General features: G+C 47.8%; 1 protein-coding gene across 3 annotated transcripts in view; it reads left to right on the forward strand.

The window, feature by feature from the left end:
- The first annotated feature begins 7,477 nt into the window (after positions 1-7,477).
- LOC144671672 (large ribosomal subunit protein mL50-like) overlaps positions 7,478-14,461 on the forward strand; it is a 52,765-nt gene continuing 45,781 nt past the window's right edge. The window contains exons 1-2 of one of the 3 annotated variants that reach the window (XM_078533688.1): positions 7,478-7,619; positions 9,424-9,828. In XM_078533688.1, coding sequence (XP_078389814.1) covers positions 7,494-7,619; positions 9,424-9,798 — 501 coding nt within the window. In that variant the 5' untranslated portion in view covers positions 7,478-7,493 and the 3' untranslated portion in view covers positions 9,799-9,828. Of the gene's footprint in view, positions 7,620-9,423; positions 9,980-14,461 lie in introns of those variants that run through there. The other 2 variants (XM_078533685.1, XM_078533686.1) reach the window with 2 other exon arrangements.

The following is a 14,461-nucleotide window of genomic DNA, read 5'->3' on the forward strand; positions in this document are numbered from 1 at the left end:
ACATGGAAAGAGTCTGAACACTCTCCAGTTAGAGTTGCATGTTTAAAGAATGGGGTGAGGCTCAGCAAAACTTTCAGATTGTGACTCATTCCCACACAGCTACCTCAGTCACTTCGATGTTCACTTGGCCGATAACAACAATAGCACCCTTCATATAATGAAACCTCCCAGGGTACCTCAGTTACTCTGTCGCTATCTCTACCAGTCTCTCCTTCTTTCTCTCTATTTCTTTCATTCTAGTTCTCTGTTACCGTGTCTTTGTGTCTACATCCGATCCTCCTTATCTCATTGTCCCTCTGTGCTACCCTTCCACTTTGTTACCTCTCGCTGCCTTTCACTTCCTTGTTCTTCTTTCTATCTCTCTCTCTCTCTCTCATTCTTTTTGCCTTCTCTCTCTATTCCTCGGTCTGGTGTATGTTGCTTAAGGTGAAACTCATGCAAAATCAACTCTTTGATGGACTGGACACTGTCCAGACAGCTGAAAACTGTTCCCCCACCAGGTCCCGTTCTCTCAACTCTCAAATGGCCAAATATCCCGGATGGGGAGAACACAAAAAAAAAAAAACCACATCAAGGACACTCTGAGGCTCTCCCTTGAAGCCCGGCACCATTTACATTAATGACCGGGAGGAGCTTGCTCACAAATCACTCAAAATGGCCACAGCCTGTCCATCAAGCTGCGTCACACTTCAAGCCCCAACGTCTTAGCGATGAGGCAGAGCGGCGGCAGAGAAGGGAGGGAAAGGAAGCAAATCCTGCACTCCGGATCCCACTGCCTCATGGGACATCCTGCCCCACGTGCCCCCAAAGATCTGTGGGTGGAGAATCGGTCTATTTAGTCACATGAAAACCGGCGACGGAAACTCATGACCCTAAGTAGACGTCACCCTTGAGTCGAACATACGGACAAGGAGCAGGAGTAGGCCATTGGGCCCCTCGAGCCTGCTCCGCCATTTAATAAGATCATGGCCGATCTGATAGTAACCTCCAATCTGCATCCCGCCTACCCCCCGATAACCTATCACCCCCTTGCTTACCAAGAATCTATCCACCTCTGCCTTAAAAATGTTCAAAGTCTCTGCTTCGGCCGCCTTTTCAGGAAAAGAGTTCCAAAGACTCACGACCCTCTGAGTGAAAAAATGTTGCCTGATCTCCATTTTAAATGAGCAACCCCCTATATTTAAACAGTGACCCCCTAGTTCTGGATTCCCCCACAAGAGGAAACATCCTCTCCACATCCACCCTGTCAAGACCCCTCAGGGTCTTATATGTTTCAATCAAGTCGCCTCTTACTCTTCTAAACTCCAGCGGATACAGGCCTAACCTGCCCAACCTTTCCTCATAAGACAACCCGCCCATTCCTGGTATTAGCCTGGTAAACCTTCTCTGAACTGCTTCCAAACAGCATTTACATCCTTCCTTAAATAAGGTGACCAATACTGTGCACAGTACTCCAGATGTGGTCTCACTCGTGCTCTGTACAACTGAGGCATTAACTCCCTACTTTTGAATTCAATTCCCCCTCTCAATAAATGAAGGGGCATCCGATGACGCTGTTTAAGGATTGATTCGGAAATGGCTCTGTCCGACACTCAAATCAAAAACAACCTGAAGGGTAGAAAAATCTTCCCACTTCTTCAGGTTAAACTATCATGTTGCTGGCCCTTGCAGTTTATGTTTTTTAAAAAAAAATTAATTCGCAGGGTGCGGAGGCCACTGGCAAGGCCAACATTTAGAATCACAGAATCTTACAGTGCAGAATGAGGCCATTCGGCCCATCGAGTCTGCACTGGCTCCCTGAAAGAGCATTCCACCTGGTCCCACTCCCCTGCCTTATCCCCGTAACCTTGCACGTGGTTTCTTTTCAATTCCCTTCTGAATACCTCGATCGAACCTGCCTCCACCGTCCTTTCAGGAAGTTCATTTCAGATTCCAACCACCCTCCGGGTGAAAGACTTTTTCCTCATTACATTTACTCCTTTTGCCAATTATTTTAAACCTGTGCCCTCTAGTACTTGTTGGCCTCTTGAGTGGAAACAGTTCCTCACTGTTTACCCTGCCCATACCTCTCGGGATCTTGAATACTTCTATCAAGTCTCCTCTCGGCCTTCTTTTCTCCAAGGAAAAGAGTCCCAGCCTCTCCAATCTACCCTCACAGCTACAGTTCTTCATCCCTGGAATCATTCTTGTGAATCTCCTCTGTTAATTTCTCCAATGCCTTCCCATCCTTCCTCAAGTATGGCGCCCAGAACTGGACGCAGTACTCCAGTTGAGGCCTAACTAGTGTCTTATACAAGTTCAACAAGACCTCCTGACTCTTGTACTCAATGCCCCTATTAAAATAGCTTAAGATACTATATTCTTTATTTACTGCCCTGCCATCTTCAATAACCTATGTACATATACACTGAGGTCCCTCTGTTCTTGCACCTCTTTTAGAGTCCCTTCCTTTATTTAATACTGCCTCACCTTATTCTTCCTGCCAGAATGGATTGAACTTCATTTGCCACTTGTCTGCCCAATCCACCAACATGTCTATGTCTTTTTGAAGCTCAAGACTATCCTCATCACAGTTGACAACATTTCCAATCTTTGTATCACCTACAAATTTTGAAATCATGCCCTGCACAGTCTAGATCATTAACATATATCAGGAAGAGCAAGGGTCACAATACTGACCCCTGGCGAACTCCACTACAAACCTTCCTCCAATCTGAAACCAGCTTTTTTTTGGATTTTTTTTGATGAAGAGAAGGTTGTGGTGAGTCGCCTTCTTGAATAGACCTGAGTGGTTTGCTCGGCCATTTCAGAGGGCAGTTTGGAGTCAGCCATGTTGCTGTGGGTCTGGAGTTACGTGTAGGCCAGGCTGCGTAAGGAGGGCAGATTTCCCTCTCCGAAGGGCACGAGTGAACCAGATGGGCTTTTAACATCATTTCGATATTTTCATGGTCACCATTCCTGATCGCCACGGTGCAACTTGTACCCGTTTCTCTGGATCCTGAGTCCGAATCTCTGGATTATAAACCCATTAACATGGCCGCAAGTGAACAATCACATCTAGTTCTGGTCACCACACTTTGGGAAGGAAGTGAGGGTCCTTGAGAGGGGGGTGGGGAGGAGATTGACCGGAATGGGTCTAGGGACGAGGGGTTTTAGCCACAAGGTTGGGTCGGAGAAGCTGGGGTTGTTCTCCTTGGAGTGAAGGAGATTGAGGGGGGGGTGGGGATCCGATCGAGGTGGACAAGATGATGATGGGTTTAGATTAGGGGGCCAAAGAAAAACTGTTCCCATTGGCTGATGGTACAAGGACTGTGGGTCACAGATTTAAGGTTTTGGGTTGGGGGGTGGGGGGGGCGGGTGGGAATGTGAGGAGGAACTTTTTTACACAGCGACTGGTAATGAGTTGCAACTCGCCTCCCGCGAGGGTGGTGGGTGCGGAGACGATCAATGATTTCAAAAGGAAATTGGACGGGCACTTGCGGGGAATAAGCTTGGGAGGATACGGGTGTCGGGCGGGAGAATGGGACTGACTGGATTGCTGCACGGAGAACTGGGATGGACTCATTGAGTCAAACAGACTCCTCCAGCGCTGTCAGTGACTGGATGACTACAATTGCAGAGAGCTGCAAGTATGGCAGTATTGCTCTGGGTCAGGAACTCACACGTTGTCAGTCCGTAAGTTCCCAGACTTTTGACAGTTCAAAGCGGTGTGAGTTGAACTTGCACTCAGTGGTAAAACAAGTGGCCAGAGGTTGGATTTTCCCCAGTTGAAGAATCAAAGGCAGGAATGAGGACATCTAACTTTATTGGTGTGTTGAGATTGGACACATACGAGGCGAGATACAGACTCGAGATGCAAACCTTAGATTATAGTGCTGACGTTTTTAATGAGGAGGTGAGGTTTAAATAAATATTTACGGTAGTTCATTAGCGAACGTGATACAGCACAGAATATAACCATTTGGCACATCGTTCCTGTGTCTTGTTTTTGACAGAGCCATTCAAGTAGTTCCACTTCTCCCTCACTCTTTTCTCACTTCCCTAAGAATTGTTTCTTTTCAAGTGTTTATATGATTTCCCATTTGAAAGTTACTATTCCAACGAGGAATTCAGGGGAAATTCTTCACCCAGAGAGTGGGGAGAATGTGGAAGCCGCTCCCACGGGGAGTGGGTTGAGGTGAATCGTGTCGATGTATTTAAGGGGGAAGCTGGATAAACACATGAGGGAGAAAGGAATAGAAGGACATGGGGATGGGGTGGAATGAATAGGGGGTGGGAGGAGGCTTGTGTGGAGCAGAAACACCAGCACAGGGCAGACGGGCCGAATGGCTGATTGAGTTAAAACCAAGTTTTTGTCTGTATCTATCCCTGTGTTTTTTTCACCTGGGAGTGTTTGATGGGGACAGTGTGGAGGGAGATTCACTCTGTATCTAACCCCGTGCTGTACCTGTCCTGGGAGTGTTTGATGGGGACAGTGTAGAGGGAGCTTTACTCTGTATCTAACCCCGTGCTGTACCTGTCCTGGGAGTGTTTGATGGGGACGGTGTAGAGGGAGCTTTACTCTGTATCTAACCCCGTGCTGTACCTGTCCTGGGAGTGTTTGATGGGGACAGTGTAGAGGGAGCTTTACTCTGTATCTAACCCCGTGCTGTACCTGTCCTGGGAGTGTTTGATGGGGGCAGTGTAGAGGGAGCTTTACTCTGTATCTAACCCCGTGCTGTACCTGCCCTGGGAGTGTTTGATGGGGACAGTGTAGAGGGAGCTTTACTCTGTATCTAACCCCGTGCTGTACCTGTCCTGGGAGTGTTTGATGGGGGCAGTGTAGAGGGAGCTTTACTCTGTATCTAACCCCGTGCTGTACCTGCCCTGGGAGTGTTTGATGGGGACAGTGTAGAGGGAGCTTTACTCTGTATCTAACCCTGTGCTGTACCTGTCCTGGGAGTGTTTGATGGGGACAGTGTAGAAGGAGCTTTACTCTGTATCTAATCCCGTGCTGAAATAATCAGGGAAGAATTGTCTTAGAGGATTTTTTGTGAATGGAAAATTATTTCTGTAGTGTGTTAGTATGGAGTCTGACTGCAAATGGGATGCTGTTAAACCCCTTTAAAAGCAACATATCTAAACTGAGGCCCGCATGAAATGAAAGTGGTTAAATTGTGTCTAATTGTGATATTAGCAGGCAGATATTCTGAAGCCTTCTGCCTGATGAAATGAACTGTTTCCTGGTGAATTTTGTCTTGGTTAATATTTCTGATTTTAATTTTGAAAGTTGTGTGAAATATTTCCACTGTCTTTAGCACTGAACTCTTCAATTTATGGGCTAGAGCCCCCAAAAGTGAAGATTTAAAACATTATGGCCTCTGTCCTAGTTTTGCACAATCCTCTTGCTCTCTTTCCCTCTCGCTCTGTATTCCTTTGGCTGCCAGCCCCTTTCCTGGTGCTGCCCCTCCAACCCCACTCATGGGATTGCCCACTGCAGTGTGCGTCACAGTTTGGCTCTGCTTTCTGCCTTCTTACATGACCCATGTACATACTGAACATTCGTGCCACACAAGTGCCAGGCAATGGCCACCTCCAATGAGAGAGTCTAACCCAGTTCCCCTGACCATCACTATCATGGCCATTGCTGAATTCCCCCCACTATTAACATCCTGGTGTTAGCAATTGCTCAGGGTTTTGGTGACAGCGCACCTGGAGTACTGTACAGAGTACAGTTTTGGTCTCTGTATCTAGAGAACGATATTGCTGCTTGGAGGCATTACAGTGAAGACTAGGTTGGTCCCTGGTATGAGAGGATTGTCCTGTCATGAGGGGCCGAGTATGTTGGGACTCCACTCCCTGGAGTTTAGAAGAATGGGAGGTGATCTCAGTGAAAAATCAGGACTGTGAAAGGGTTCGATAGGCTAGACACAGAGGTTGCTTCCACTGGCTGGGAGTCTAGAACAAGGGGGGTGAAAGAAAAATACTGCAGATGTTGGAAATCTGAAATAAAAATAGAAAATGCTGGAAAGATTCAGCAGGTTTGGCAGGATCTGTGGAGAGCGAAAAACAGAGTTAACATTTCGAGTCCATATGACTTTTCTTCAGAGCTAAAGAGAAGTGAAAATGTGATGAAATTTATACTGTTTATGGGGGGGGGGTGGGGGAGCAGGTGAAGCTGGATAGAGGGCCAGTGATAGGTGGGGGCAAAGGAGAGATTGCCAGAGATGTCATGGGCAGAAGGCCAAAGGGGTGTTAATGGTAGTGGTAAGGACTAAAGGAGGTGCTGATGGTGGCATTAAGGTCAGAAAGCAGAATATAATAATAGCAGGACAAGGGTAAGTACTCTGTAAAGAACAACGTTAATAAGTGACAGATGGCCCTAGTGGGGGTGGGGTGGGTGGAGGGGACATTGGTGGGGAAGAAGGATCGAAAACAGGATAAAAGGTGGGGATAAAACAATGAATAAGTCATTTAGGACTGGGGAGGTGAGGCTAAAATTTCTTTGCACAGAAGGTTGTGAATTTTTGGACTCTTTACCTCAGAGAGCTGTGGGCTATCTATCGTTGGAGATATTTAATCTCTTAGCGAACCAAGGGATATGTGCTGGCAAATAGAGTTGAGGCAGAAGATCAGCCATGGTCATAATGCATGGCAGAGCTGGCACGAGTGACCATGGTAGTCCATGAAAATGCCAGCCCAAAAGCTGAATGCTCTTCATATTAGGTTGCATTGCCTCAACACTAAGGCCTGTAATACCCTCCCTGCACCGGAAATGAGGATCCAGTTGGGATGAGGAATGAATCGCAGCATTCCCTGGGGAATGGGGGATCATGTTGGGATGGGGTGTGGGCTACAGGATTCCCCGGGCAATGGGAGATCCAGTTGATATGGAAAATGGTCTGTAGGATTCCCTAGGGGAATAGGGGATCCAGTTGGGATGGAAAATAGTCCTAGGATTCCATGGGGAATGGGGGATCCAGTTGGGATGGGAAATGGATTGTAAGATTCTGTGGGGAATGGGGGATCCAGTTGGGATGGGACATGGTCTGTAGGATCCCTGGAGAATGAGGGATCCAGTTGGGATCTGGAATGGTCTGTAGGATTCCCTGGGGATTGGGGGATCCAGTTGGAATGGGAAAAGGTCTGTAGGATTCCATGGGGAATGTGGGATCCGGTGAATGGACTACAGCTCCCAGAGGGCAGTGCGCCTTTAGCCTGGTTGTACGCCTGCGCAGATTAAGCGAGCACGAGCAATAGAATGTTTGATCAGTAATTCCGCATGCGCAGTTACTGCAGCAAGCCGGCCGCCGGCAGCCAAGGGGCGGAGTCGGATAACCGACATGCGCACTAGGTCCAGCCCGTCGGCCAGCGGCACGGAAGGGACAAGAGGACTATCCATCCACATGCGCAGTAACTATGCACGGGCGAGTGGGCGGGGCCCGGCTGCCGCTCTTCACGGCTGCGCCAGGGAAGCTCCACCCACCCCCGCGCACATTTTCACCGGGTGGAAAATGGCGGCGACGGTGCTGAGACTGAGACTGAGACTGAGCTCCTGGAGCCCGGGGAGGATCCTGATCCCGATCCCGATCCACAGCCGCAGGGAGTCCGGGACCAGGAATGAACAGCAAGATCCTGGGGTGGGAATTTATATCCGTAATAACTGTGGGTCAGGGGTTAATCGCTGTAGTAATTGGAAGGTCAGGGTTTAATCTCCATAGTAACTGAGGAAGGTCAGGTGTTAATCTCCATAGTAACTGAGGAAGGTCAGGTGTTAATCTCCATAGTAACTGAGAAAAGTCAGTTGTTAATCTCTAGTAATTGAGAAAGGTCAGGTGTTAATCTCCATAGTAACTGAGGAAGGTCAGGTGTTAATCTCCATAGTAACTGAGAAAGGTCAGGTGTTAATCTCCATAGTAACTGATGAAGGTCAGGTGTTAATCTCCATAGTAACTGAGGAAGGTCAGGTGTTAATCCCCATAGTAACTGAGGAAGGTCAGGTGTTAATCTCCATAGTAACTGAGGAAGGTCAGGTGTTAATCCCCATAGTAACTGAGGAAGGTCAGGTGTTAATCTCCATAGTAACTGAGGAAGGTCAGGTGTTAATCTGTATAGTAACTGAGGAAGGTCAGATGTTAATCTCCATAGTAACTGAGGACGGTCAGGTGTTAATCTCCATAGTAACTGATGAAGGTCAGGTGTTAATCTCCATAGTAACTGAGGAAGGTCAGGTGTTAATCTCCATAGTAACTGAGGAAGGTCAGGTGTTAATCTCCATAGTAACTGAGAAAGGTCAGGTGTTAATCTCCATAGTAACTGAGGAAGGTCAGGTGTTAATCTCCATAGTAACTGAGGATGGTCAGGTGTTAATCTCCATAGTAACTGAAGAAGGTCAGGTGTTAATCTCCATAGTAACTGAGGAAGGTCAGGTGTTAATCTCCATAGTAACTGAGGAAGGTCAGGTGTTAATCTCCATAGTAACTGAGAAAGGTCAGGTGTTAATCTCCATAGTAACTGAGAAAGGTCAGGTGTTAATCTCCATAGTAACTGAGAAAGGTCAGGTGTTAATCTCCATAGTAACTCAGGAAGGTTCGGTGTTAATCTCCATAGTAACTGAGGAAAGTCAGGTGTTAATCTCCATAGTAACTGATGAAGGTCAGGTGTTAATCTCCATAGTAACTGAGAAAGGTCAGGTGTTAATCTCCATAGTAACTGAGAAAGGTCAGGTGTTAATCTCCATAGTAACTGAGGAAGGTCAGGTGTTAATCTCCATAGTAACTGAGGAAGGTCAGGCGTTAATCTCCATAGTAACTGAAGAAGGTCAGGCGTTAATCTCCATAGTTACTCAGGAAGGTCAGGTGTTAATCTCCATAGTAACTGAAGAAGGTCAGGCGTTAATCTCCATAGTAACTGAAGAAGGTCAGGCGTTAATCTCCATAGTAACTGAAGAAGGTCAGGCGTTAATCTCCATAGTAACTCAGGAAGGTCAGGTGTTAATCTCCATAGTAACTGAGAAAGGTCAGGTGTTAATCTCCATAGTAACTGAAAGGTCATGTGTTAATCTCCATAGTAACTCAGGAAGGTCAGGTGTTAATCTCCATAGTAATTGAGGGCCTGAGTAACTGAGGGTCAGGGGATGATCTCCATAGTAACAGAGGGTCAGGGGTTAATTTCCATAATAACTGGGAGGTTGAGGTTAATCTCCATAGTAACTGTGAAAGGTCGGGGCTTAATCTCTATAGTAACTGGGAGGTCAGTGGTTGAGGGATCTCTGGCCCTGGGGAGACTCTGATTCCTCCTCTCCCCACCCCACCCAAAATCCCACCTTGGGGGAGGGCAAGGCAGATTGGACCGCTTTGGTCAGGGGGTAACTGTTAAATTGGTGTGACTTTGGTGGGATGCCATTTCCTAGTTCAGACCTATCTCTCTCTTTGTCCCCCCCAGGACGCCCTGGCCCGGCCCCCTTTCCGGAGCCGGAAATACCAGCCCCCTGCCCAGCTGGAAGAGAGGGTGCGGGCTGTGTTGGAACGGGTGACGGGTTCACCTGCTGGCCCGGACTGGCAGGAAACTCAGCTGGGAGAGGGTGAGAGGTTCCACCTCCTCTGCGAGCTGTCCGACGCGCTGAGCCACACGGTGCCCAACTCCCGGCTGCACCAGATGAGGAGCCCGGGCGATCTCCTGCGCTTCTACCAGCAGCCGGCCGACACTGACCCTTTCGCCTTCCAGGAGCTGGCTGGCTCGGAGCTGCCCCCGAATCTCCGGGTCAACTGGATCTACGAGGGGAGAGGAGGAGGAGGTGACGGATTGAATCCAGGCTGAAAGGTGAGCGAGGAGCCCGTGGTCTCGGAGGTTGGCAGTTGATGCACTTGTCTCATGTGTCTGGAACTAACATTCCTCGGTTTCCATCAGCCTGGGATGAGCAATGGTTTTGCCTGGTGGTGTCCGCAGAGTTTTTAATCTGCTGAATTTAAAGAAGTGAATAAATCTCATGTTGAAGATGTCACGGAGTCAATTGGTCCCGCGTGAATCACAAGCTGTTTAGGTCGAATTTGACTGCATGGGGACAGATCATTCAGTGCAAGAATAACAATTACATTTGTTCGTAGATTGGAGTTGGAGGAGGCCATTCAGCCCCTCGAGCTTGTCCCCGCCCCCCCCCCATTCAATAACATTATGGCTGACGTGTCCACCATCTACAGGGCAGAAGTCAGGAGTGTGATGGAATACTCCCCACTTGCCTGGATGAGTGCAGCTCCCACAACACTCAAGAAGCTCGACACCATCCAGGACAAAGCAGCCCCACTTGATTGGCACCCCATCCACCACCTTAAACATTCACTCCCTCCACCACTGACACACAGTAGCAGCAGTGTGTGTACCATCTACAAGATGCACTGCAGGAATTCACCAAGGCTCCTTAGACAGCACCTTCCAAACCCACAACCACTGCCATCTAGAAGGACAAGGGCAGCAGATAGATGGGAAGACTACCACCTGGAAGTTCCCCTCCAAGTCACTCACCATCCTGACTTGGAAATATATCACCGTTCCTACACTGTCGCTGGGTCAGAATTCTGGAGCTCCCTCCCTAACAGGACTGTGGGTGTACCTACACCACAGGGACTGCAGCGGTTCGAGAAGGCTGCTCACCACCGCCTTCTCAAGGGGCAATTAGGAATGGGCAATAAATGCTGGCCCAGCCAGTGACGCCCACATCCCATGAATGAATTTTAAAAAAAATCTCAACTCCTCTTTCCCGCCCTAACCCTGATTGCCAAAAAATCTATCGATCTCAGTCTTGAATAGACTCAACGACTGAGCATCCACACTTCTCTGAGGCAGAGAATTCCAAAGATTCACACCCCTCTGAGTGAAGAAATTTCCCTTAATCTTAAGCCTAAAATGGCCGTCCCCTTATCCTGGGACTGTGACCTGCTCGTTCTAGATTCTCCAGCCTGCGGTGTGGGTGGTGGGTGGATACAGCCTCTCAGCATCCACCCTCAGAATTGTATACATTTCAAGGAGATCCCACATCACATTCATCTGAATTCCAGGGAGCGTGGGTCCATTCCACTCAATCTCTCCTCGTAGGACAATCCCCTTGTCCCAGGAATCAGCCTAGCGAACCTTTGTTGCACCCCCTTAAAGTAAGTGTATCCTTCCTTCAGTAAGGATTCCAAAACTGTACACTGCACTCCAGGTGTAGTCTCATTAAGGCCCTGCAGAATTGTAACAAGACTTCCTAACTCTTGTATTCCAAGTCCCTTGCAATCAAGGCCAATTATTCATTCAAAGACAGAAAGGAAGATCGAGTGAAAGAAAATTGGCAAAAACATGAATAAATATATAAATAAGCACACTTATTTGCTGCTGTCGAATTTTTAAAAATACCCCCATTTTAAATTCCTATGTCAACATTTATAATTGTCTCTGCGTAAAGATGTCACGCTGCAATTACACCCTCCAGCCAGTGGCAGTGCTGTAAATTACATCGAGTGAATAGTGTGGAAACAGACCTTTCAGCCCGTCTGCTCCCTGCCCATGTTTATGCTCCACACGAGCCTCCTCCCACCCCCTCTTCTCATCCCATCACCATATCCTTCTATTCATTTCTCCCTCATGCGTTTACCCAGCTTCCCCTTTAAGTACATCAAAACTATTCACCTCAACCACTCCCTGTGGGAGCGAGTTCCACATTCTCCCCACTCCCTGGGTAAAGACGTTTCTCCTGAATTCCTTATTGGATTTATTATCTTACATTGATGGCCCCTAGTTCTGGAAAATGGAAACTCTTCTCTACAGTTGAACACTGACCTGGATCTGTTGGGCTGAATGGCCTCATCCTGCACTGTAAATACTCTGGATTTTTGACATTGTCCTGCTTTTGTGGGGGAGTGGTGGGTGAGCTGGAGGTGAGGTGGGGGTGGGTGGGGGAGGTGAGGCGGTGGGGTATGATAGGATATCTCCATATACCTTATTGTGGAGACCCTGTCTGCTCTCTCAGATGGACAGAGAAGATCTTTCTCTGGGACAGATCCTGCAGGAAGGAGCATACACCCCAATACTTGTCTCATTGTGGGTGCTTGCTGTGCACAAATTGGCTGCCTCAATTTCCTACATTACACCTATCGACATTTGAGAAGTACTTCATTGGTTGCAAAACGCTTTGGGATGCTCTTGAGGCAGTGAAAGGCGCTATAGAAATGCAAGCACTTTCTTAACTGACACGGAGCAAATAGACGTCGAAGGCTTTTCTCCCAGGCAACCCCCCCACATTGTATGGTGTCCACCCACTGACGACTCCTCCATGAGAGGGCAGAGGTAACTCGAGCAGCCATTAAAAAAGGAGCCAGCTGACACTGGTTTGTGTATTCCTCAGGCCAGCTTCCTGCTTGCTCTGAGACTTTGATGGTTTCACTGCTATAATGACTTTGCAGCGGGAGCAAAATTACCCGCAGCAAGAGATTCAACACTAATCAAACACACACAAAAATGAAAAAAATGCTGGAAATACCCGGCAGCTCAGGAAGCATCTGTAGAAAGAGACAGAGTTAAAATGTTTCAGGTCACGATGGCCCTTCATCAGAATTCCCTTAAGTTCTGTCAAGTCAATGTGGACGAGTGTGTGTATTTGTGGCCCTGTCTGTGTGTGCGCACCTTCTGTGTCTGTGCCTGTGTGGTTGTGTGTGTATACTAGTGACTGCGTGTACCTGTATGTTCGTGTTTGCATGTCAGTTTATGTGTTTATAAAGTCTATATCTGATCATGTTAATTTCAGAGGATTTGAGATCTATTTCTAACTCCCTCTGAATACTTTTCCAACACACAAAGGTGGTAATTATAATCTAAACCTGGCCCATGAAAACAGGGCAAATTGGGGGAAGTAACCTGTTTTATACACTAGGGCAATCTCCCTCTCCATCCAAGACATGGGATGCTACCATTACCCCTTGAGAGTCCACTTGGTACAATAGTAACTGAGACAGGAGTTCATGGGTTCAAGTGTCAATCCAGAGATTCCAGTCCAATAATCCAGGTCAACACTCTGCCCTTACCAGTACTGAACGGGCGCTGCACCGTCGGAGGGTCAGTACTGAGGGAGTGCTGCACTGTCGGAGGGTCAGTACTGAGGGAGCGCTGCACTGTCGGAGGGTCAGTACTGAGGGAGTGCTGCACTGTCGGAGGGTCAGTACTGAGGGAGTGCTGCACTGTCGGTGGGTCAGTACTGAGGGAGTGCAGCACTGTCGGAGGGTCAGTAATGAGGGAATGCAGCACTGTTGGAGGGTCAGTAATGAGGGAATGCAGCACTGTCGGAGGGTCAGTAATGAGGGAGTGCTGCACTGTCGGAGGGTCAGTAATGAGGGAGTGCAGCACTGTCGGAGGGTCAGTAATGAGGGAGTGCAGCACTGTCGGAGGGTCAGTAATGAGGGAGTGCTGCACTGTCGGAGGGTCAGTAATGAGGGAGTGCAGCACTGTCGGAGGGTCAGTAATGAGGGAGTGCAGCACTGTCGAAGGGTCAGTACTGAGGGAGTGCAGCACTGTCGGAGGGTCAGTAATGAGGGAGTGCAGCACTGTCGAAGGGTCAGTACTGAGGGAGTGCAGCACTGTCGGAGGGTCAGTACTGAGGGAGTGCAGCACTGTCGGAGGGTCAGTATTCCCCCCTAATCCTTCTATCAATTACTTTGCATCTGTGCCCCTGGTAATTTACCTGTCTGCCAGGGAAAACAAGTGTTTCCTGACTATCTTGGCCCCTCATAATTTTGTACACCCCCGTCAGGTCACCCCTTAGCCTCCTCTGTCATAAGGAAAACAACCCCAGGCTATCCAATCTTTCTGCATAGCTGCGATTTTCAAGCCCTGGCAATGTTCTCGTAAATCTCTTCTGTTATCTCTCCAGAGCGATGATGTCCTTCCTGTAATGTGCTGACCCAGAACCGCACGCTAAACTCCAGCTGTGGCCTAACCAGCGTTTTATACAGTTCCATCATTACATTCCTGCTTTTGTAACCTGTACCTCATCCAATAAAGGAAAGCAGTGCATATGCCTTCTTTATCACCTTATCTATATGTCCTGTCCTGTGGGCATGCACTTCCTCTACCCCTCTCAATATCCTTCCATTAATTGTAGGTATTCCCTTACTTTGTTTGCCCTACGAAAATGCATTATCGCACAGTTCTTTGGATTGAATTCCAATTGCCACTTTTCCACCTACTCAACCAAACCATTGATATCATTCGGGAGCACACAGCTATCCTCTTCACTGTCAGCTACATGGTTATTTTTTTGTGTCATCTGCAAATTTTCCAATCACGCCTCCCACATTCGAGTCCAAATCATTAATATATACCAGAAACAAAATTCTGCTAACCCTACTTGTTACATGTATTGACTTTTTTGTTTTGGTAAACCTTCGTAACTTTATTATACAATGGTGTAGGTGTGAAACAAAATGAAAAGGTTCATTTGTATAGTATGTAATAA

This window comes from Cetorhinus maximus, chromosome 33 (genome assembly GCF_964194155.1).
Source record: "Cetorhinus maximus chromosome 33, sCetMax3.hap1.1, whole genome shotgun sequence".
NCBI lineage: Eukaryota > Metazoa > Chordata > Chondrichthyes > Lamniformes > Cetorhinidae > Cetorhinus > Cetorhinus maximus.